We start from the raw sequence: 25641 nt of genomic DNA on the forward strand, positions 1-25641 counted from the left end.
AGAGAGAGAGAGAGAGAGAAAGAGGGGGGAGGGGAGAAGTGGGGAGAATGGAGAGAGGCAGAAGCTGCCTCTTTCGGGGAGAGAGCAGACCATTACACAGAAGCCATGCTTGCACAGGTTCAGTAGCAGCATGTTGCGATAACTGTTTTTCTCCATTAACATGAACAACAAAGCAATTCAGAAAAATAGCTGGCTTGAGGTGATAGAAGTGCCCATTAATAGGAACGCAAAGTTTTGATAAATTCTGGTGAGTTTCTTTCTATAAAGGAGGTCTTGGTGAAGTAAAACACCACTAAGTTACCAGATTCTTCATTAGCGGTGCTTCATCCTGGCTATCACGCCTTTTTCCCACATGGCTCAGCTTTCTTTTCAACAAATGATATTATTTAAACTTGATAGATCTACTCTAGACGCTTCCTCAAAGCAACCATCTTGGGTCTGCTCTGGACACTTCCTCATTTCTGTGGATTATCATCCATGGACATAGGAAGTACACATATCAAGAAATCTGTTCATTTTCTCTTGTTACTCTTTCAGTATAAAGTTCCCTTAGAGTCAGCACTGTTGAAGATTAAGAGAAAATTATCTTTCTTCCCCTATACTGTATGCTGACATGGAACTAGTAAGATATAGTGTAATGGTCTGTCCTGTCCCTTTAAGAGACAAGCCACGCCTACTCCCTCCCTTGTCTGCCAAGGCAAGCTGATCTTCAGCTTCATGCCTGAGTCCCTTCCCTTTCCATTTCCCTCTCGAAGAGGAAGCTTCTGTTTCTCCCTTCTCACCACTTCTCCCCTTTCCCTCTTCTCTCTCTCTCTCTCTCTCTTCTTCCTTCTTCTCCCCTTTCCCCCCATAACCCACTGAATAAATATCCAATCTATTCTTCTGTCTCTCACCTACTACGTGGCTCTATGCCCAGGACCATCTGCCTTCAGAGACCTGTGGCATGGTCTCATGGCAAGCCCATCTGTCTGTCGCTCCTCATAGGACTGGCTGCCCCATCGAGGTCTCTCACCCACCATGTGACTCCCTGCCTGGGACTCCCTGCCTCTTATGGCCCACTGCAACCACTTGGGAAACTGCACTGTCCCTGCCTGGAACTGGCTGCTCTGGTGACCCGCTGCCCACTGCCTGACACACACCCGCCCCCCCCCCACACACAGGCTTAGAGACCTGTGGTGTGGTCTCATGGCCTGCTCTCTGCTACAGTCACTTGGGGATCCACAACATTTTACTTTTACCATTACAGCAGGAGCAGGAGGAGCAGCAGGAGGACCAGCAGGAGCAGGAAGACCAGGAAGACCAGGAGGACCAGGAGGAGCAGGAGCAGCAGGAGGACCAGGAGGAGCAGGAAGACCAGGAAGACCAGGAGGACCAGGAGGAGCAGGAGCAGCAGGAGGACCAGGAGGAGCAGGAGGACCAGGAGCAGCAGGAGGACCAGGAGGAGCAGGAAGACCAGGAGGACCAGGAGGACCAGGAGCAGCAGGAGGACCAGGAGCAGCAGGAGGACCAGGAGGAGCAGGAAGACCAGGAGCAGCAGGAGGACCAGGAGGAGCAGGAAGACCAGGAGGACCAGGAGGAGCAGGAGGACCAGGAGGACCAGGAGGACCAGGAGGACCAGGAGGACCAGGAGGACCAAGAGGACCAGGAGGACCAGGAGGACCAGGAGGACCAGGAGGAGCAGGAGGAGCAGGAGGACCAGGAGGAGCAGGGGGACCAGGGGGACCAGGAGGAGCAGGAGGACCAGGAGGACCAGGAGGACCAGGAGGACCAGGAGGACCAGGAGGACCAGGAGGAGCAGGAGGACCAGGAGGAGCAGGAGGAGCAGCAGGAACAGGAGGAGCAGGAGGAGCAGGAGGAGCAGCAGGAACAGGAGGAGCAGGAGGAGAAGGAGGAGCAGCAGGAACAGGAGGAGCAGGAGGAGAAGGAGGAGAAGGAGGAGCAGCAGGAACAGGAGGAGCAGGAGGAGCAGCAGAAGCAGGAGGAGCAGCAGGACCAGGAGAACCTGGAGGATCTGGAGGAGCAGCAGGACCAGGAGGAGCAACAGGAGCAGCAGGAGCAGCAGGAGGAGTAGCAGAAACAGGAGGAGCAGCAGGAGCAGCAGAAGCAGGAGGAGCAGCAGGAGCAGCAGGAGCAGCAGAAGCAGGAGGAGCAGCAGGAGCAGCAGGAGCAGGAGGAGCAGGAGGAGCAGCAGGAGCAGGAGGAGCAGGAGGAGCAGCAGGAGCAGGAGGAGCAGCAGGAGCAGGAAGAGCAGGAGGGAAAGCCATTGATGTATAAAAACATTACTAGAAACTCCTGGATTTTTCTTAGCTGAGGTCCATGTAAATGGGCAAATGTTTAGACTGGTTATAAACCCTTACAGCATAGTGGGATAGATGCCACAGACAAGAGTGTATGAAGTGCCAAGGTGACTGTATCTCTATGCTCATAAGCAGATGGAGGGCTGCAAGTCCATTAGGATGGGGACTGGACACTGGAAGCCCTCAACTTGATTAGATGGTTGGGTTTTCAGCCCTAACCTCTAGACTCTGGAAGGATTGTGAGCCTCTTGAAAAAATTTCATGCTCCTCTTGTAACAGGGAAGTATGGATGCCTTGATTTAATGCTGATCAGAAGTACAAGCCAGGCTCTTTAAAAGCTAAGCATGCGCAGAATGCTCTGGCTTTGATCCAAAGCAATAGAGCAAAGAAACAAACCAACAAAACATAGGTCGCAGCCTGAAGTTTGTGGAGGGGGCGGGGGAGACAGTCTCAAGACAAAGCCTTCCATCTAATCATCCCTCCAGGGGGGTAGTGTCCACACAAGATTAAATTATAGACACAACTGCCTGGTCTCTGATGTTGCATAATTAATTGCTTGCTTAGGGGTTGGGAGGAACATCTCCATCTCTCTCAAGGTCACGGTTGTCTTTGGTTTAGATGAGCGTAGTGTGAACATCTAGAAAAGTTCCTTGGCTCTCCCAGGCATGGAAAGGGACAGGAACAATTTCGGGATGTTTCCGTCCTGGGTCTGTTCTTCTCTCTTGTCTGTGTGTTCATTAACTGACAATTTCCCACGCTCACATCTTCAGTTGCCAGCTATGAGCAATAACTCAAGAGACTTCTAACTCAAGGTATACTTCCATCTCATGGGTTCCAGACCTTTTTGTACAACTGCTTAGAGAATATTTTCTCACTGGTGTCCTGCAGACATCTCAAACTCTATCCTCAAATCTATCCACTTACCTTAGTTGAACCTGCTTCTCCTCATTACACCTCATCTCATCAATGACCTCTTTGATCCACTGCTGACTCCTCTGGATTCTAAGTCCATGCGTACAGAGACGATTCCCATCACAGCTGTTTCTAGCATTGTAAGACACATAGCAGACATTGCTGTAAATCCTGTAAGTGAACGAAGCCTTGAGTCTGTAATTTGCATCAACCCTCAGGGAATAGACACCTTCCTCGTCTCTTTTCTCCCTCCTCCTTCTGTAGCTACATTAATCAAATCAGACCCCTTAGCTTCAGAAGGCCTTCCCTGATTATACCTTTCTCCTCCCTGGTATGCCAAGTCCCAGAATTTCCTGATCTACAGCATATGATTGCCACACCAGTTTCACTCACCAGCCATCTGAGGGATGAAGCAGGCACCATATTCTTATCCCAGTGTATCCTTGTCTGTAGAAGGTAGGAGAGATGTCCTGGAAGAGGTATGTTGCTGGAGCTTCTTCTGCTCCTTCAGCCAATAGCCGCTGAGATACCAGCCCGTTGGGGTGCGATCTCTCTCCCTTTAAAAAAGCGGCCACTTCCCTCTGCTCTCTCTCTGGCTTCCGACTCTGCTTCGGGCGACTAGGCTCCTTTCCTGATTGTGCAGAGGGCTGTTGTCTGGGACGGTGATCTGTAAGTTTTCCCCTTTAAATAAATAACCATTCTATTAATCATAATTCCAAACTGGTGTGGGATTGTTTGTGACTTACGCCTTCAGAGGTATCTGGAAGATGTTTGGGCATAAATGTGGACCTCAGAAGAGGACTGTACCAGAGAGAGATGGGAGGTACTCATGGTGATGCTGTGGGATGACTGCTCTGTATCCATGGTGATGCCATGGGATGACTGCTCTGTATCCATGGTGATGCCATGGGATGACTGCTCTGTATTCATGGTGATGCTGTGGGATGACTGCTCTGTATCTGTGGTGATGCTGTAGTGATGAGAAATTCTGCCCAGGAAGTTGGGTACAGAACAGAGATGAAAGATAGTCAGACATTTAGGATAAACTGAGACCGTGATTCTCTAGAGAGAACATACCCCAGGTACAGAGGTGAGCTAATAACCCTATGCAAAGATGCTAGCTTAGTGTGACCACATCTTCTGATTCCCCCTTAGCTTAGGAAGTTGAAATTGTGCTTTGGAACAAAAGAATCTCCAACACAGATGCTGCTCAACATATGCTGGGGTTAATTAAAATAAGTATAAAGTAGAAATGTGTTTAGTATGCATCTCCCATGGGACACCTTAGCTTAGCAGCCCACCCCACCTGAGGGGACAAGCTGGATAGTTGCCCTCATGACCACTGAATGACTAAACACCATGTTTCCCTGCTGCTGCCCAGCATCGTAGAAAAATCAGGAAAGATCACTGTTCACGATGCAAAGGATGATTTCTGCTGGATGCATGTGTTTCGGTGCAACAAAAAGCCTAAGACTGGCCATATGTTGAGGTGGATGTCTGTAACCCCAACTCTTAAGAGGTAGAGGCAGGATGATCAGGAACTTGAGGTTGTTCTGGGCTGCATGATACCTTGTCTTAAACAAACAAATATTAAGAAAAAGCAATCAACAACACACACATACAGACACTCATATATACACACATAAGCTCAGGTCAAATCACTGTATGTCAGAGTAGAGACATGTTGATCAAACCAAACACTAAACCGGATTTAGGTCTTGGTTTAATGTGGCGGACTTCTCGACCGGTGAGAAAGAACAACCACCACATCAGGATTCCACTCAGATCACGCTTTACTGGAGTACCCTTGATTGATGGGGAGCAGGAAACAAAAGGGGCAGGAAACGAGGGGCAGGAAGGGAAGGACAGGGAGAGCATGAAGCGAAGGGGTGAAGGGCCCTGAGGCAGCAAAGGGGCGAAGGGCCCTGAGGCAGCTGCTTAAATAGGGAATTGGCACACAGGTTGCCCTGTGATTGGCTGCCACCAATGGCTGACACCAGACCGCATCGGGATAGGCTCAAGGATCCTCATCCACCGCGCATGCGGGAAGCGGGGGACGCAGCTCTCAAAGGCATAGCCAAATATGGAGTTGTTTATTTCCAACAAGACAGGATGTCGGCGCCATCTTGTAATGGCGATCCTGTCCGGCTCACTACAGTTTAACAATTCGTGTCTTCTGATTGAAAAAAATTGGGATCATTCCTTTCTAGACCATGGAAATGTGAGTGTCTTAAGAGTAGGAAGCAAACTGGAAGCCCCAATTGAAAAGGCAACAAACAGCTGAAAGGAAAATGGAGAAGTATATCCCAAAGAAGGCACTCATCAATCATGTGCCTGCATGGCTTTAACAGACACGTGTCTAAGGAAACAGAAGTATTTCGGTCTTTGATTTCACTTTGGAGCAGACAGGAGCCGTGTATGAAGGTAGCCAGGGCGTTAAATGAATGAAGAATTCCTCCAGCAGCGGTGGATAAATTTTTAGAGAATTGTTTGTTCTCAACTGTAAATACGGATGCAAAGGAAATGAACATTATAGAAGTGTGATGGGAAACCCAAGCAAGTGAACACTCCAGCTTCGCCTTGGGGGTAAACTGTTCAATCTTAGAAGCTGACTTTAACAAAAAGCTGAACTTCCTTTACTATTAGTATTAGTAGTATGAAGTCACTATTTCATTAAATCCTGATCTGACCCAAGGAAGGGGATTTTAAAGGTTTTTTTAAAAAAGTTTTATTTTATGTTTGTGGCTATTTTGCCTGCCTGCATGTCTATGCAGCACTTGCATGCCTGGCGATCACATAGGCCAGAAGAGAGCATCAGATCCCATAGCAATGAAGTTACAGAGAGTTGTGGGCTATCACATGGGTGCTGGGAGTCGAATCTAGGTCCTCTGGAAGAGCTGTAGTGCTATTAAACTCCAAGGCATCTCTCTAGCCTTTGAGGTAGGTTTGTTTTTTGTTTGAGACACACTCTTTTTGAGTAGTCCTGGCAATCCTGGAACTTGCTGTGTAGAACAGGCTGGCCTGGAACTCACAGAGATCTGGTTGCCTCTGCCTCCTGAGTGCTGGGATTAAAGGCAGGTACAACCACACCTGGCTCTGCAGTAGATTTTTTTTTAATTCCTATTTTTGAGGAATAAGGGTTGGAAAACTTTGTCCATTTATTTATTCAGTTGATGGGTATTTAATTTAGTATGCAGGGCATAGATCATAGCGAAGAAAGATGATTTTCTTTTTTTTGTAAAAAATATCCCAGTAAAGTTCTAATTCCCAGTGTCACCAAGTAGACTCAGGGACAGAGTCAGTGCCCCCCCCCCTGCTCCTGACTCCAAGCCTTCTAGTAGACTTCAGATACAGTTTCTAGTAAGTGTCCAGCCCTTTTAATAATAATTGCAATTTTGAGGAACCGGCAAAGCACAGGCTCGTGACTCGGGATGGAGGTTTTCAAGACAGCTGAGTAGCCCCAAGGCCACTCACTAACCACGTGCCTTGGCCAAACATCCAGTCTGTGGTTGCAAGCAGTGTCAGCCCTCTGCCTGGAGGAGCTGCCGTGAAAACAGCGGGGACTCACCCAACACAGGTGGGAGTGCTTATAAAATCATTTCTGTAATGTGTGACATATTATACGCATGGTTTCAGGTAATTACATAAATATAGTGTTATATAAAAAATAATGACCCTTTCCGCCAATTCAATGACATTTCCAGTCGTCTCAGAAATTTTGCAGTGGTGCCCTGGGCAGATGAGTCAGCCTTAAGTTTGTTGACTTGATGAGAAGCATTGTTCAGTTGACCTTTGCAATATTTAGTTGGAGCCGGAGGCTGCAGGGACCAAACCAGGAGGGTCCAGACACAACAAGAGTCAGTTCTCGGAGTTGACTTCAACTGGGGAGGAAACAAGTGGGCGTTTTCTCATTCATTAAACAAGTATTGACTGGTTGCCTACCTGCTCGGTTCATTGCTCTGCTTTTGGTGTCCTGAATAACCCACCGTCCCCCTCCCACCTCGCCCCCTCCCCCCAAGTGGTTTACATTGTAACAGGGAGAGAGAATGAATATATAGAGATGGGTTGATGTTAGGTAGTGAGCGTTACAAAGAAAAAAACGAGATAGGGCTGTGGATGGTGTGTGGAGGGAGGGAGACCTTGTTAATTAATGTCAGCTGTCTCAACAAACAAACCCTGCTAGTTCAGTGGCTTAGCCCAACAAAGGCTTTCTGCCACAAAGTAGGGTTGGGAGTGGAAACTTTGGGACCCAGGCGTACTCTATCTTACTGCTTGGGTCTTCAAAGCAGCAAACAAACAAATCAATGAGGCTTGGTGGAGCTGGTCTGATTCTGAATAAGGAAAAAGTGCAGCATGGTGGATCTCTAGGATAGACGGGTTTAAGGAAGAAAACAGCAGCAAAGGCAAAAGCAGGGGCGGTCCCAAGAAGAGCAAAAAACCCGTGGGGCTTCCCCAGTGGAAGAGGCAGCCAAGAGCCTGGCACTTTGGGCCTCTCCAGCCACCGTAGAAAGTGAGAAAATACAGGTGTAGGACCATCGAGTGCCCCTTAAAGAATTTAAATATAAAAACATAACAAAGTAGAAATTGTTGATAGCTACAGTGACTACATGAACTAAGTTATGAATTATGCTCTATTTTCTAGAGGAGCGGTTCTTAATCTGTGGGCCAATAGCCAGCATATCAGTTATTTACATTATGCTTACACAGTAGCAAAATTATAGTTATGAAGTAGCAACAAAATAATATTATGGATGGGGGTCACCACTATACGAAGTGTATTACAGGGTTGCAGTATAGGAAGGTTGAAAAACACTGTTCTAGAGTAAGGCTTCTCGACCTTTTCCCTCCCACTTAAGACTTATTTTATTCAAGAAAAATTTATACCTAAGATATATGGCTATATATAATCATTATAAAAGTCAAATATTTACTGATAATAATGAATCAGTGATTTCAGACAATTATGTTCTATGCATACAATTTTACCATAAAGATAAAAAACTACATACTAATGAGGTAAGTGTGCTTGTTTGTTTTTAAATAAGAATTACATATTGGATGAATGTTTGATACTGGAAGGCACAGCATCTTCAATGTTTTTCAGAGCTGATTGACATATGTTTTTATAATCATCAATGCTTAAGAAGGTCATCTCACATTACATATAGTACAAAATGTTGTAAGAGGCTCGCTTATTCATTTCCCAGCCACCCAGACTCCCAAAATAATTACAAACAAACTATATTATTTAAATAACTGCTTGGCCAATCACTTAAGTGTATTGCTAGCAAGCTCTTACATCTAGAATTTAACCCATTTCTATTCATCTGTGTATCGCCACATGGCTGTGGCTTACCAGGTATAGTTCTGGCATCTGTCTCCAGAGGGGCTACATGGTTTCTCCTTGACTCCACTTTCTTCCTCCCAGCATTCGGTTTAGTTTTCCCTGCCTAGCTCTGCTCTACCCTATCCCAGGCCCAAAACAGCTTCTTTATTAACTAATGGTATTCATAGCATAGAGAGGCGAATCCAACATCAACAAAATATGGCAGAAGTATATTTAAGGCCATTTCATAAATTCCTAACAATCCTATCCTAATCCCAAGTCAAAATTCACTTAGCAAATTTTTATAAACTTAAGAAGTTGAACAACTGTTGTAAAAATCAAACAGTCGAACAGTCTAAAGAGGATTCAACACATATATGTTGAGGAAGGACAGTGGGATACGATTCTCTTTTCTGTTATGGCCTTTTAGGAGCAAAGAACTTTATATGCATGCTAAATCACTGCTGCTCATGAAACCCCATGGTCTCATTTCACAGCTAGGGCACATGGGGTAGCATTTATTGCGCTACATGTCTGATGGCAGGCATCCTGCAAAGTTGATTGTGTCTTCAGAACCAAGGCTGCAGCGAAGTTGAACATGCAACACGGTTGAGTTGAAGCACCTTAGACCCATTATGTACTTGGTTCTAATGAATTATTTCTGTCTGTTGCCTGTTCAGGAAATTTCTCCTGTTGCTAATTTTTTTCACAACCACCATCACATTCAGTTATGTGGCCTCTCTATGGGGCTGTAACCCACAGTTTAAGAAACTGTCTTCTAGACTTATCTTTTACAAACACATTGCTATATTCACGTCCCTGGGTGAATGATTGTACGTTATTAACTAAGCACACTTCCTCCAGATCCCTGACCCTCTAGGGGTGAGGTATTTCCCACCAGTCTGAGCACAGGGCCAAGCATCACGACAGTTTGTTAGCATCTCTCCCAAACCTTTATGACTGAGAAGCAGAAAGTCCTTACCTCGGCTCTCAGAAGCTGAGCTCTCACAGATGTGTGTACCCTTGGGCTACCAATAGACGCAACACCCTGAAGGTCCTTAGCCATTGCTTCCATGGTGGTCCAACCCTTCTGCAAGAGCTTCCAGTAAACTCCTGGAATTATTTCACCTGAGAGGAACCCAAAGCTATGGTAACTAACTCCCGAATCTAAAGCTCACTACCTAGTGCTAGTGGAGGGATGCTACTGTGCTTTGTCCGGTAGATTTGTTATCGCAGGTGAACATCTCTTGAGTTACTACGTAATGTAAGCTGTTTAGTTAGTGTTGGCTTCGAGTTTCTGATCATGTCAAATGATGACGTAGAATCCCAATGATCGCTCTCCATGAGAATCGTCATATCCAGAAAATGCTGGACTTAGCTCTTGGGATTGAGTTAAGGTTTTTCATTAGGAGGCAGCTTTATTTACCACAGCGCTTAGGATAATGGAATATTCTTCTGATTAGATTCATAGAAATGGTCATGGGACAGGCTGGAATTAATGACTGTAGAGCTTTATTTGAAGTTTTCTTCAAGGGCTAGGTTAGACTCAGTAAGGAGAGTATGAGAAAGTAAGCCTTGGGAAAAGTATATATTGAAGGAAAAGATATGAAACAGGGCAACTATAGGAGACTGGGGTTGATAGAATCTCAGGAAGGGAGCTGACTATAAAGGTATTGAGAAGAGGAGTGGTCAATGACCTCGGAGGAAATGTAAAGGTGTGAACACAGGAACCTTCTCTATTGTCTATCACACCTGTAACTGCAATTTTAGGACCCTTATTTTCTTTAGGAAAGGGACTCAGCAATAACAGCTATCAGCAAACTACTTGCTCAGGGCCTACAGCAGTTCCTTCACTTGTAAGATAAGGATGACGTTATCACTGAATCCACACAACCACGGGAGGTAGGTGCCAGGCAAGTGCCTAGCTCAAGGCCGTGCAGGTAGTCAGTGTCAGAGCGTGGACTGGCACCAGCAGCCAGTCTCTGAAGCTGGGCTCTCAAGAGTGCTGGCTCCCTGCAGACTTTACAGTTCTTTCCCTACATCACCCTTGCCTCTGGTCAAACTAGGATCTTCCCGTCTGGATGGAAAGGAGCTGTACCTGCAGTGAGCACACCCCTGGCAAGGAAATCCTTATCGGTTCAAAAGCTGATCTTCAGGGTGAAAGCCTTTCTTACACGCGTGGGGTTAAGTCATTTCAGGAGCATTCCCTCCGAACAGTCAGAAGTGGAACGGCTATCGCGGATACAAATACTCGCTTTCTAAGAAATGTTTTTTCACTTAAAAACCGGAACAATTTCAGATAATTCACTTCTGAAAAAGAAAACAAAACAAACCCACCCGCCGCGTGGTCACCTAAGCGCGCACTTTCTCATACCCGCCACGAGGGGGCAGCGGCGGCCGCTGAGTCGGCGCCGGCGCGGCTGCTCGGCTATCGCTTGCTCTTGTCTGGCTCTCGGCTCTCGGCTCTCGGCAATGGATTCGCGCCGCTGGGGACGTGGGAGGCGCGGGCCCCGCCCCCAGCCGGCGGCGGCGGCCCTAAGCTGCAGTGCTGGCTGCGAGCAGAGCGGATCTGCACGGAGAGCGCGAGCGGAGCGGGGAGCGGACCGTGCACTGTCCTAGAGCTCCTCTCGGCACACAGGGGCGCGGGTACTGACCGCAGGGCCCTCGGGCCGGCCCGGGCTCGGGGCTCCGGGCTCGGGACCATGGCGCTGCGCGCCCGGGCACTCTACGATTTCAGGTCCGAGAACCCCGGGGAGATTTCGCTGCGGGAGCACGAGGTGTTGAGCCTGTGCAGCGAGCAGGACATCGAGGGCTGGCTCGAAGGGATCAACAGCCGCGGCGATCGCGGCCTCTTCCCAGCCTCGTACGTGCAGGTGATCCGAGCACCCGAGCCCGGCCCTCCGGCCGACGGCGGCCCCGGAGTCCCGGCCCGCTACGCCAACGTGCCGCCCGGTGGCTTTGAACCTCTGCCCGCCGCGCCATCCGCCGCCTTCCAGCCGCTGCTGCAGTCGCAGGCGCCGCCGGGGTCCTTCCAGCCGTCGAGCGCCGGCTTCCCGTACGGCGGGGGCGCCCTGCAGCCGTCGCCGCAGCAGCTGTACGGCGGCGGCTACCAGGCCAGCCAAGGCAGCGACGATGACTGGGACGACGAGTGGGACGATAGCTCCACGGTGGCCGACGAGCCGGGCGCGCTGGGCAGCGGCGCGTACCCCGATCTCGACGGCTCGTCCTCGGCTGGCGGCGGCGCGGCTGGTCGCTACCGCCTGTCCACACGCTCCGACCTGTCGCTGGGCTCCCGCGGCGGCCCGGCGCCTCCGCAGCATCAAGCGTCTGGAGCCAAGAGCTCGGCCACGGTGAGCCGCAACCTCAATCGCTTCTCCACCTTCGTCAAGTCGGGCGGGGAGGCCTTCGTGCTGGGCGAGGCATCGGGCTTCGTGAAGGATGGGGACAAGCTGTGCGTGGTGCTGGGGCCCTACGGCCCCGAGTGGCAGGAGAACCCGTACCCTTTTCAGTGCACCATCGACGACCCCACCAAGCAGACCAAGTTTAAGGGCATGAAGAGCTACATCTCTTACAAGCTGGTGCCCACTCACACCCAGGTGCCAGTGCACAGGCGCTATAAGCACTTCGACTGGCTGTATGCGCGCCTGGCCGAGAAGTTCCCGGTCATCTCGGTGCCCCACCTGCCTGAGAAGCAGGCCACTGGGCGCTTTGAGGAGGACTTCATCTCCAAGCGCAGGAAGGGCCTGATCTGGTGGATGAATCACATGGCCAGCCACCCGGTGCTGGCACAGTGCGACGTCTTCCAGCATTTCCTGACCTGCCCCAGCAGCACGGACGAGAAGGCCTGGAAACAGGGTAAGCGAAAGGCTGAGAAGGATGAGATGGTGGGAGCCAACTTTTTCCTCACTCTGAGCACACCCCCTGCCGCCGCCCTGGACCTGCAGGAGGTGGAGAGCAAGATCGATGGCTTCAAGTGCTTCACCAAGAAGATGGACGACAGCGCCTTGCAGCTCAACCACACTGCCAATGAGTTTGCGCGCAAGCAGGTGACTGGCTTCAAGAAGGAGTATCAGAAGGTGGGCCAGTCCTTCCGAGGCCTCAGCCAAGCCTTTGAGCTGGACCAGCAGGCCTTCTCGGTGGGTCTGAACCAGGCCATCGCCTTCACCGGGGATGCCTACGACGCCATCGGCGAACTCTTCGCTGAGCAGCCCAGGCAGGACCTGGACCCTGTCATGGACCTGTTAGCACTGTATCAGGGGCACCTGGCCAACTTCCCAGACATCATCCATGTTCAGAAAGGTAAAGCCTGGCCTGTGGAGCAGCTGGGGTGGGGTGTTTTGTTCAGGCTGAACGCAATGACTTTGATAAGCGCACCACTGTCTGGTTTCAGGTTTCCGTTCATTCTCCATGTCTGGGGACCCTTAGGGTTGGGCACTGTTGGGACTTTGCTTAGAGAGATTTCGGTGGATTGCTAGATCGCTCCTTCTAGGCAGAGAAGCCACTCAGTGGTTGTCGTTTCAGAGTTTGAATAGACAGGGAAATCAGTTGCTCAGATCTATAATCTTGTGGACTGGGGCAGAATTAGCAGGGGACCTAAACCAGGCCAGGCATCCCTTTGAACACTGCTGTGCAGGCAGAGATAGGAGAACAATAGTTGCCTCCCAAAAAAGGTAAGTCAGGCTGTCCCCTGGGTTCCTGCTGTGTGGCAGGGGAGTTTGGCCAACCCTGTTCCAAAGCTGGTGTGGCACACGAACTTCCCGCGTCAACTTCTTGTGACATGCCCTGAAAGTCTCTCTACCTTCAGGAACCCCGCTCTCCTGTCTCTGGGTTTGGAATTCATCAACCAACTGACGTTTAGGCTGTTCTTCAGGAATAGCACAGGGAAACTAGTTGAGAGGAAATGGGAATAGCGTGTCTGAAGCAGCGAATTAGCTGTCCCGGTGTCAAAGTGTGCTTTTGGACGCTGGTGGTGTTGCTGGCTTTTGTGAAAACACTGAGACTTTGCATTTTTTTTTTTTTTTTTTGTAAACTGCAGCAGTCTTGCCTTCCTGACTTGAGGTTCCTCAGTAGCCAGCCGGCCCATATAATGACTCTATTGATTGAGAGAGATGGGGAGGTGTTGCAGTCAGGAATGCGGCCTTGCCTCTGGAGGTCCAGAGTGGGGGAGGTGGCAGCAGGCAGTCACCTCCTGTAGCATCCTGGGCTGAGGGAAGGCTGCCTGGATAGGCAGGCTTGGCCTTGGGTGGGGGTAACCCGTTCACTTCCCCCCCAGGGGGAAACAGAGCGTCTGTGTATATGCCTGATATTTAACTTGTTCTTTCTTGGGTTCAACTGAGTTCTTTCTTGATTCTCTTCCTGGTTCGCTGGAAAGAAACAGAACAAATCTCTTCCTCAGACATTTGGGGACATCAGTCTCCTTGGCGGCATCGCTGCACTTTTCCTTCCCCTTCCCAGTGTGACCAGGCCTCTGACTCTTAATAGGGTGGGGGGATGGGAACGTTCAAAGGTCTCGAGTCCCTTCTTGCTGCAGGAACACAGCGCTGTGCCTATCTATGGTACTAGTTTCCTAACCGAATAGCAACTTTCTTGACAATTAGCGATTCATAAATACAGTCCAGATTGAACTAGCTCTTCGAGCAATAATATTCCTGCTGCCTGTGCTGAACCCACATCTGCATTCCTTCTGTTTTATTTTTAAGTTATGAATTCCTACCTTCTGGGCTGGTGGTGGTGAAACTGACATTTCGAGTCTCCATTGCAGCACCTTCCCCTTTAAGTTCCCTTGTGTGACTTCAGTCAGGTCACACGCAGCTGCCTACTGCTGCTGAATTTCTGTGACTCTTGACAGTCATTGAGGGAGAGCAGAACCTAGTACAGACACCTGGGGGCGGGCAGGTGTCTGTCTGCTCCTCCTCCGTGTGGGTTCATTCACTGGTTCGACTGTGGTTCAGGCCTCTGGCGTGCCCTGCTGTGGAAACTGTGTATCAGAAAAGCTGTGTTTGTCTCCAGGACTGCTTGACCACGCAGTCTAGTTAGCCATTGGGCTTTTTTTTTTTCCTCTCTCAACCATAAAACGTGAATTGTCTCCTGTTGTTTGGGACCTGGAAATCCTTTTCAAAACTGAAGCCGTTTTATGTGGTTTAATCAGCTCTAGAGAGTGAACATCTGTGGGCATTACTTCAGGCACACTGTTGATGGTGAAGTGTTTTCTGCTGTTACCTTGGTGTGTTGTGCACCGGGAGCCAGAGTCTCCACGTGACCTGTCTTTAGAATGTAGACGCTTACAGCTGTAGTGCCCAGTGCCCTGTGTGTAGGGCCGACTACCAGTATCTCTCAAGGATGCTACTTTTAGAAGTACAGAGGAGATTAAAATCCTACCCCCTAGTGGGGGAAGCTTTCTGAGCAGGCATAGGGACTTGGTGATGTAAGGATCAGCTGACCCTCTCTCTAGACTGTGTAGCTGCTGTTGGAATGACTTCCTTTTCTTCAGTCTAAGCCATGGGAGCCTGTTTGCTGCCTGAGTTTTGTTTTGTTTTTTGTTTCTTTTTTTTTTTTCCCCATCTAAGGTCTCAAGGTTTAATCACATCAGAGGGCTCAGTTGACTTTTGAAAATAGCAACCGCAAAAAGAACAAACAAGAAAAACTCAAGCAGCTTCCCAGTCTTTTGCTGTAGGTGACCCAAAGTCTATATCTCAATTTAGGAAGAACTGCTCTCATTGTTTAAAGGGGAGGCGGTTTTTCATTGCTTTGACATTTTCCATGCATGGTAAATTAAGTCTAATGAAAGCTTCAGTTCCTCATTCAGATGGCCATAAGTAACAGGCACTTACTTAAATGAGTTGTGACCAGAAGGTTGGCCACTAGACCCAGGCATGTCCATCATAGTTCAGAGTTTCAACAGCTCTGCCTCGTTGGCTGTGACTTCAGCAACTCCCTTCTGAAGAGTCCAAAAATTAGTTACCTTTCAGTGTGTTTCCCTGGTCATTTTCATTTGGTAATTTTGTGGCAAGACTTGCTTCCCTGGTAAGCTTAATTGATGGACCGTGGGAGGGAAACAGGTTCTGCTGGATCTTTGCTGCCTGCTCCCCTCACTTGCCCTGTGAGCATGATTAACTGCTGGCCACCATGTCTCAGAACCACACCGGCCTCCTCTGGGCGTCTGAGCCCTCCTGGTGGGGACCCCCACGACAGAATAACTGTGGGTGCTCTTAGCTGTGGTGGGCTGTTTGCTCAGACTAATAAAGGTTTTAGTTTAGTACTGTGAGCAGAAGTGAAGAGAGCCATATGGTTCCATCAGCCAAAAGATAATTCTAGAGTTGTGTTTTGAAATCAACTAATGGACTCTTGGATAAATAGACCTACTTAGTTTAATGGAGTGAAGTGGAGGGTGAGGGGGTTGCTGCAGTCTGCAGTAACATGGGATGGAAATTTCGAATGTGCTCAGATTGCAGCCACACTTGGCTTAACAGGAGCCCCTTCGGCTCTGCAGCCGCTCTGCAGGCCGTGGGTCTGCTCACCGAGGAGCCCCTTCGGCTCTGCAGCCGCTCTGCAGGCCATGGATCTGCTCACCGAGGAGCCCCTTCGGCTCTGCAGCCGCTCTGCAGGCCGTGGGTCTGCTCACCGAGGAGCCCCTTCGGCTCTGCAGCTGCTCTGCAGGCCGTGGGTCTGCTCACCGAGGCGCTGGTCTGGTTCCCCTCGGTGGGAGCATTTTCTCTCTCCTCTTTATCATTCTTGCCTGCAGTGTGTTTTGAGAGTGCCGAAGCACAGGGGCTCTGCAGCAGTCTGTGGGAGAGTATTGTGAGGTTCACAGCGTATTCAGTGTGGTTTCCAAAGACATGGTTAGCTTCTCTGAGGTAATAAAGCCACTTCTGGGTGGCTGCAACCCACGGTTTAAGTGTCTGACATTTATCTCTTGAGGATCACAGCAGGAAGGACCACGACAGCAAAGTGATGAGATCCCTGGTTTTCCCTTGCTTGTCAGATGGACTGGAGGAGTGCAGGGGGCCACATAGGGCAAAGGCCTCAAACCTCATCACACACTGAACGATGACTCATTTGGGGGAGAATCTTAGGAGCAGGGTCTCTGAAGCTGCAGCCTGCTAGTCAGCGCTGTTCAGTGGAACGTTCAACAATGACAGAAGCGCCTGTTGGTGAAACCTCACTTGTGCCCTGCGAAGGGCTAGGTGAACACAGTCCGGTTCTTGCACTCTTCCCTTGATGCCGGAACTCTTTCTTTGCTCTCTGAGTGGTCCAGATGGCACTGCCTTTTCAACAACAACAACAACAACTAGCCCCAGGACCTGAGTGAGGCATGGTGGCCAGAAGCTGGCCTGTGAGTGTCCTGGCTAGAATTTCTCCATTGTGTCGCCTCTCGTCGCCCTGAGGAGGGCTGGTCTTGTCTCCCTCAGCCATTAATTAAAGATAGCCCGAGCCCCAGCAGGGCAGACAAGGTGAGGCCTTGCTGTCCCAGCCTCATTGAGTGTGCCCCGTTCTCCTGTCCTAAAAATAGCTGGAAGAAGGTGGTGCCAGGAACAAAGAAAGGTCTAAGGAGGCGGCGTTGTGCAGGCCCATCTCTGAAACCCCTGGGCTGGAGATGGAGGCCAGTTGTTCTTTTTGTTTTAACTCAGAGCAGTTTCCCCGCTCGCTCCTCCCTCCGCCTCAGCCTTGACTTCGTTTGTCCCCGTGTGCACTTTTCTCCGTGGCTCTAAGGTAACCTCTGGGGTTTCTGAAGTAGATGAGTCAGTTGCTTGATTAAAGCTTAAATGTGATTGGTCCGTGACTGTCCTGCTCAGACAGCTGGATGGATGCTTTTCCCTCGTCCCTGCCAGTGGTTTCTAGACTGCTCTGCAGGCCTGTCTGCCTAGACTGTCCACAGTCGCTGCAGAACTGAGAGGAGGCAGGGGACTTTCATTCCTTCCCAGTTCCACCAGGGACTTGTCACACCCCTGGGCTTCATTGGCCTTCCCTTCTGGTTGGGAAGTGACACCCTGTCTGATCATTGTAGGGTTTCCAAGCACGGGGAATTCTGTGATTCACCAGGAAACAGGAAACTTCCCTTAAACTTCGGTTCCTTTTTGGTGCCTCTGTGTTATATCTAATATTTTTAAACCAGGGTTTAGTATTAAATTGGATTGCATCATCTCTGATGCCCATGATACATGATTATCACCAATAAAGTGGTCTGGTAACTGTGCTGTGTTTAGTGAGATTGCATCCAGAAGACAGACGGAACCATCTGGCAATGGCGTTAGGCAGCACAGACTAGAGGCACAGACAGCACTCTTGATCCTCAGTGAGTTCTGTGGTGTGCCAGGTTGCTGAGGGCCTGGAGGGTAATGGGAAAGGGGGCGTGCTCTTAGTGTACCCATGGCACAAGGGAAGTCTTGTGTGCAGCTTCAGGGCTGTGGCCCTGTGCCCATCTGTGGACCAGTGTGGAGCCTGCTGGGCTGGGACGTGGCCGAGTGGGAGTAACCCTGAACGACTGGAACCTCCATAATCTTCAGAGCAAAGTGGAAGCACTTCCTCAAGGTCACCCCAGGATTAGATTTTATGGTGCTTAGTAGCTACTTACTAAATATTTGACTTTGAGAACAGGAAGGTGCTTTTAAAATGGGATTCAATCTCCATTGAAACACGGTTCTAGTGAGTATAACATCCCCCCCCACCCCCCAGCCTGTAACCACCAGAATTGCAGACATTAGTACAAAAGCCGGAGGACTCATTAGTACGGCCCTGGGGTGTTCTGTTTTCATCAAGTTACCCTGTATTGAGTACCAGAACGCATTACTGGCATCAGAGGGGTAAGTGGGGACATTGCCTGGAGTGATTAGTATGTTGCTCCCATTAGATAGTTTATGTAAATTTTCTCGTCAGTGCTCTTCCTCCCACACCGAATGAACTTGGTGTTGGGACAGGATGCTTCAGCACTTCTGAGCATCATTCCCCACGTCTGTAAAGATGACGTTCGGGCTTCCCTACATACTACTTTGTTTAGATGATTTTTAGCTTGTTAAATAGCATTAGTATTTCATATTGAAAGTAGAACAGCTCAAGAATGCGGTAGACATTTAGACATTGTTTTAGGCTGACCTCAGGCTGGGAGCTTGAAAACCCTTTATCAGCTGACGGAGTTAAAAGCATTTAGTTTGGTAAGCATGTTTTAACTCATCCGGTGTTTCTGAAAGGGAAGTACCTGGTCTCCTGGCCACCTGTTGGCGCCCTGTGTTCTGAAGCTGCCTGTGGTGAACATCTGGCGCCAATTCTAGGACCCAATGAGGGATGTAATGAATGGGGCTGCAAAAGTGATTGGTTGGAATGCTGGCTTTTTCCTGCCTGCAAAGTCAACTTTATTTTGAACTCTAAACACAGCCTCCTTTCCCAAAATGAAGGAAAATCAAGTTTTTTTTTCGTGTTATAACCCAAATACTGCCCAAAAACAGCTTAAGGGAGAATGGGTTTGCAAGTGGCATGCCCTTCCTGGGAGGGAAGGCGTCAGAGCAGGTGGCTCCCTGGTGGCTGGGGTGTGCAGGGGGGACCCCCTCACCTGCTTCTGCTCCCGAGATTCCTCCCTCTTCCTCTCTTCAGTTGTGTTGTGAGACGCCCACCCAGTCTCTGGGTGATCCTCAGCTTATCTTCCTTATTAGCTCCTCACAGACATTCCCAAGGGTGTGTGTCACGAATGCCCTTAATCCAGTCAGACTGACAATCAAGATTCCCCATCACGGTGTGTCATCTGATTAAACATCGGTGTCATTTCTACCCTTTTTCTGAGAACTTTGACACTCGTGATCTGATTTTCCCCTATGTATCATTTAGTGGGTTGGATGACAGTAGTTGGGAGAAAGGCGACCCTCTAAGAAATAAACTCGATTTTTATTGCATAAATATTTAAGTAGACACCATAGCCTAAGCACTGCCAACATTACATCAGTGACCCAAATGATTACCACCCCATGTAGCTCCCAGTCTAGCAGGGTGGAGACGCAGTGAAAAATAAACACAGAGAACCATAATGCACCACAGATGTGTGTGATACGTGTTCAGAAGTGGAGCACAGAGTTGTGTGGGCAGCGTAGAGCCCACTGAGAAGGTGGGATTGAGTAGCATTGTGGAGGCTGGGAGGTCAGTAGAGCTGCTCCGGCAGAGGGGTCATCTGTAACAAGGCTGCCGTGTGGACTGGGAAGGTGGAAGAAAAGCCAGGAGGTCAACTGTTGTGTCTAAGGCCATTCTAGTAGGAGAGGTCATCCCAGAAGAGCAGAACGGTCAGGCTTTGTAGATCATTATCAGGACATGTATTAAGAGTTCAAGCCAGGGGCTGGAGAGATGGCTCAGCGGTTAAGAGCACTTACTGCTCTCCCAGTTCAATTCCTAGCACCCACATGGCAGCTAACAGCTGTCTATAACTCCAAGATCTGACATCCTCACATAGACATACATGTGGGCAAAATGCTAATACTAATAAAATAAGAATAGGTTATTTTTAAAAAGTTCAAGCGAGATGGAAGCTGTTGCAGGATTTTGAGTAAAGGAATGACATTTTGGACATTTCCCAGTTGCACAGAGAAAAAGAATGGCTCGGAGGTCTGAGCAGGTACAAACAGGAAAGAGTAGGAGTTGGTGGCCTAGACAAGAGAGAGGCAGTAGAGGTGATCAGGAGGGCTCCCAGCCCTAGGAGAGATCTGTGGTGAAGGTAGTCCTCAGGTTTGGGGCACATTGGGATCTGTGTCTTCCCCCCATCACAAGCACAGGCAGCCAAACTCCTGACCTGAACCTCATGCTTGGAGCCTGCCCTGAGCAGTCATCCTGTGCAGGGTTTGGTTGTTGACTGGTGTTGGCTGGCTCCCTTCTGCGATCCTGCAATATATAGCTACACTCACGTATGTGTTTGTGGCAGGTGCTTCATACATATTTGTGGCATTAATGAAGCAGGCACTCATTAGTTAACCATTGGCTGACTTATGTGAGTTACTGGATGTTTTTGTTTTTCCTTTTAAAAGTTCAGAATCAAAAGATAGAATCTGTGTGTACTTTATGGATGAAGTCATTATTAATATGTGAGTGACTTTAAATTCTTAGATTTATGTGGCTGTGATGTGACTTTCCAAAATTCCCTGGAGGAAGGAAAATGAACATGTTCCTCATGGTATTTCTTTGTCTGGACTATGGTGTTTGAATGTGTAGAGATAAAGTTCACATGCACACACTTCTTTTTTGGTAGGTTTTAGTAGAAACCCCCCCTTTTGGGGGGGTTCTTTCTGTTTAATTTGGAGCACAAGGACCTAAATATGTTCATTGACGTTGTCGATGGACTTGGATTCCCGTAGCTCGGATGCCGAGCGCATGGTCCCTCATGGAAGTTGTAGTTCTGTGGGGTGGCATGTGTGTACAGAGGACCCAGACGAAGGGCCCTTTCACCTCAGAATACCTGATAGAAGGGGTTGTCAGTTTGCATTCGAGACTTGGGTGGAGGGTATTTAGTTTCTGCTTCGAAAGATTCTTTTGGAAGAACATGGATGGAAAGTACCCGCTTGGTCTCGGATATGGTTTAGGATGGGTGTGATAAGCACATAACAACCAACACATTGGTTCCAGCACAGAAGTCCATGACGAAGTCTGAATAGCTGTGATTACGGTGTGACACACACAGGCATGGCCTACACTGAGGAAGGAGAAGGTATTTGTAATTGCGCAGTTTCATTCTAAGATGAGTTTGGAAAGCAACTGTAAATTTCCAAGCGGGGAGGGAAATTCCCAGACCAGAGGAACTATTTATGCAAAATCAGTCCAGGCTGCCTCTCAGAATCAGCTCAGTGCTTCTTCCCCATCTTTTGAACCTGGATGTCAAATGCATACAGTTTAGACATTAGTGATCTTCAAAAAGTGCTTATGATACACTTCTGGGTTTACAGCCGCTGTTGTGGGTGGTGGAGAGAGTGTTATAGAAGGGGGTCATTAATGTGGCCGAGTTAGCGCTTCCGGTGGACATGTGTGATGTATGGGAAGCTTTTGAAATAATTGAGACAAGACATGGTAAAATCCCGAATAGATGCAGTATCACAGAATGGAGAAAGAGGCAGGCACTTCCCTCGCAGAAGTGGAGAAAGGAGACATAAAACGACTGTACAAATCACAGACCGCAGAGCTACCAGCATATCTTGGAGATAGCTTTAAACAGAGGTCTGCAGGCCGCAGCTCACGGGCCAGGTGTACCAAGGTGCTGTTTACAGCACTTGAGCTAAGGATGGCTTTTATGTTCTTAGTGGTTCTCTAAGTGCCTGCATAATGACCTCAGTTTTGCTTGGTGATCTGCAAAGCCTAAAATATTTACTGTCTAGCCTTCAAAGAAAATGTTTGCTGAGCCTCTCGTTCAAGGACAAGCAGGCTAGTGGAATGGAAGTACAAGTGGTTGCTGCTCTTTATGGAGTTTGCTGTGCAGCTCCGCTATTCAGGCATACTGGGGAACATTACATCATAGTTCTTTGAACAAGTGCTTCACATCGTCTCTTATTTTTTTTATTTTTTTTCTATTTTTTTTATTTATTTATTTTTGTTTTTCGAGACAGGGTTTCTCTGTAGCTTTGGTGCCCATCCCGGAACTAGCTCTTGTAGACCAGGCTGGCCTCGAACTCCCAGAGATCCGCCTGCCTCTGCCTCCCGAGTGCTGGGATTAAAGGCGTGCGCCACCACCGCCCGGCCACATCTGTCTCTTATGGGATCAGTGTTTAATGCATTTAGGCATTGGTATTATCTCCTGTATTCGTTTCCCACGACTGCTTTAACAGGTTGTCGTAATCTGGCATGTGCTCCATTACAGTTCTGCTGTCTGAAATGAAGGTGTTGGCCAAACCATTGCTCTTCCAAGCTGTGAGATAGTGCTCTTGTACACTGTAAAGATTTGTCACTTGTGTTTTAGTTTAATAAGATGCTGACTGGCCAGTAGCCAGGCAGGAAGTATAGGCGGGGCAACCAGACAAGAGAATGCTGGGAAGAGGAAAGACAGACACTTAGCCGCCATCCAGACAAAGAGGAAGGAAGATGAAAATACTGTACTGAGAAAAGGTACAAAGCCACGTGGATAAACAGAGATAAGAATTACAGGTTAATTTAAGTTGTAAGAGCTAGTTAATAATAAGCCTGAGCTAATAGTTTATAATTAATGTAAGCCTCTGTGTGTTTCTTTGGGACTGAACGGCTGTGGGACCAGGCTGGACAGAAACTTCTGTCTACACTTCCATGGAGATCTCTTCCATTCCTGGTTGCTGGCCTTCCTCAGAGTGCCTTGGCTACAGGTCATCAGTCTGGACCCATTGTGGCATGGCTGTGTGTAACTGGGTGACCGGCCATCTGGCTCTGCTCCCTTCTTTCTTGCCTGCTCTGCCCAGTGTGGCCTTACATCTGACACCACCTCACTAATGACACGTATGTGTGAAGACTGTTTCCCAGTGGATAAGGAATGGGGAGATGCTCTTCAATCCAGTGTAGTTAGTTAACCTCCCCCAAGAGGGTATCATCTCCCCATGGTGATCCTCACAACTGAGGCTGAGAAGCTGGGCGTGTCCTAGGTCGCACAGCTGACAAGCCAGGGCAACATTTGAATTCATCTTTCATCTGGAGGCTGGTGTGCGTCACTACAAGAATACTTGCTAGGAAAGAGTCTGTTGACAGTTAGCATCTGGTAAAGGTTTTCAGCTAAACAGTGACATCTTGATCATTTTCAAAGTAGCTAGCATATTTTGAAGGCTTTTTACCACGTACTAGGCACGGCACTTTCATATACTTATATACGCTGTATCTGGTTAAACCTCACGGGAGCTTTTGAGGTAGCCACCCTTCTCTTTTTTACCGCTTTCCAGATGGGGACTGAGCTATGGAAGTCGAAGCCTGAGGTTTCCGCATCCTCCCTGGTATTGACTGTACGCCCCACTTTGGAAAACTCTGCCAACATGTTCAGAGACGAGGCTGTGGAGTAGGACACTGGCCGCGGCTCTGGAAAGGAGCGGCTGAACTTGAGACGCCTGCTAGCTAGCGTGGCAGCACTTGGCACGGTGCTGGGTGTCTGGAGGGGCTTAGTGTTACCCCTGGGTGTTATGTTTGGGTGAGGCCTCTAATAGAAATACACAGTGGCGAGGAGGGGCATGATAAGGAGACAGGAGCAGGGCTGAAAGGAATTGTAGGAAACCTGCCCTCCAGGCCTCGCTCTGCGTCTTTAGGCAGGTCTCCACCTGAAACCCAGATTTGCCCTGAATTTCTGTACACCTTCCTGTCTCAGCCTAAGTGCTGCACAGGCACCCACCACTGTGGCCCCCTTGTTGTTTTAATGAAAGGAAAAGCTTAAGTTCCTTCTGATCTGCAAAGGTAAAGGGAAGCCCTGGTAAAAGAAATCAATAGAGAAGCCCCTCCTCTTGCATCCTGGCAGCATAACTGACAAAGGTCTTCCAGGGCGGGAGTAGCGGGTGCCTTTATGTCCCGGGGAACTCAATCCCTGCTCTACACACTAGGATACTCTTAACCATTCTAGATAACAACCTGGCCCGTCTCTGAGTATATCTTTAAACTTGGTATTTTCTAGGTCTTGTGTTTTGTCTCCGGTTGGTTGGTTGTTCTCTGCTCCTACCCAAGGAAGTTCAGATGTGTCAGAGTAAAGAATAAAGCCGGTAGACTCCTGATCCCTGCTAAGCACGGGGAAGCAGGGAAGCCACGGGTGTGAAGGGGTTTCTGTTTAAGACGGCAATGTAAGAGCTACCCCTAAAACTTGGTGCTCACAGGGTGGGGTGCAGCGGCCCTCACAGCGTGGGCACAGTGAAAGAAATATGAGAAGGCCTGAGGTGCCTTCCTTGCATGATGGGATCCATTTCAGGGAAAATACTAGACAGCAAAAAATACATACTCTGGAACTATTTTTGTGGCCTCAGGTTAATGCAGCCCTCTTGGATGAATTCACAGCCCAGCCTCCTGGAAGGCCTTGGCTCCGAGCTCTCAGCGCCCAGCCCGCTGGTGGCCCCTGTCAAGCTCTGGTGCCGCTTGGCACTAGACCAAGCCTGGTCCTGCCCCGTGGGTGGGTCTTCTCTGTTTAGCAGCCTGTGTAGATTTGATTTTAGCCCAAGTCTCCATTTTATCTTCCCAGAACAAAAGAAACCAAGATTTTATTCCAATTATAAGTTCTTTCCAGGTCCCCTCCTCTCTGACTCCTGGGGTTGGTTGTGGAGGGCCTGCTAAATGCAAGTGCTGGCAGCTTACTGACCCTGCTTAGTGGAATTTTATGGCCAGAAAATATTTAAGAAAAGGAATAATACTTGTTTTGTCTTTCTTTTATGCACAGATTTTAGAGTCTCTGTGTATATGTTGAGGTGGAGGCTATTCAGCATTTCCTCTCACCCACTCTGACCTCAAGGTGTATAGAGTCCTTACTGAATGTCTTGGATCTACTTTTGTCGCCCAGATTCTAAATCTCCCCCTTGGTCCTGCAGATCAACCACAGGGCTTTGCTTGCTGAGTGTGGCTCCCCATTGAGCCAGGCGTCACCCAGGTTTAGTATGTCTTGGGAGCTGGGGCATCGTAAGAACCTTTCTGAGATTCCAGCCATTGTGTTTGTTGTAAACAAGCAGCAAAAAATACATACTCTGGAACTATTTTTGTGGCCTCGGGTTAATGCAGCCCTCTTGGACGAATTCACAGCCCAGCCTCCTGGAAGGCCTTGGCTCCGAGCTCTCAGTGCCCAGCCTGCTGGTGGCCCCTGTCAAGCTCTGGTGCCGCTTGAGGCTTCATTTGGGGAGCAAGGCAAACTGAACATCTTTTAGTGGGTGTAGGTCAGCTTGATGCCCTGGTCCATACTGGCTGTCCATCCGCTGGTGGACCTTCGGTGACTGCAATAGAGCTATCCTAGCTGGTTCCTCGGGATATAGCCAAGGCTTTTTTACCAAGAACAAGCTTAGAGAATGGATTCTTCTATTTATTTATTTGGGACAGGGTTAGCTTGGAGGCTGCCCTGGAACTAGCTCTTGTAGGCCAGGCTGGCCTCCTCGAACTCACAGACACCACCTGCCTCCAGAGTGCTGGGCTTAAAGGCATCTGCCACCACAGCCCGACTGAGAATGGATTCTTTAAAGG

General features: G+C 48.9%; 1 protein-coding gene across 1 annotated transcript in view; it reads left to right on the top strand.

Annotated features, from left to right (window-relative positions):
* Window positions 1-11072: 11072 nt before the first annotated feature.
* Snx18 (sorting nexin 18) overlaps window positions 11073-25641 on the top strand; it is a 31806-nt gene continuing 17237 nt past the window's right edge. Inside the window, exon 1 of the mRNA XM_041663451.1 lies at window positions 11073-12834. Within this exon, the coding sequence (XP_041519385.1) occupies window positions 11238-12834 (1597 nt within the window). The 5' untranslated portion in view covers window positions 11073-11237. The remainder of the gene's footprint in view (window positions 12835-25641) is intronic.

This window comes from Microtus oregoni, unplaced genomic scaffold (genome assembly GCF_018167655.1).
Source record: "Microtus oregoni isolate MIOR12 unplaced genomic scaffold, Mior012 000014F_ref0000157, whole genome shotgun sequence".
NCBI lineage: Eukaryota > Metazoa > Chordata > Mammalia > Rodentia > Cricetidae > Microtus > Microtus oregoni.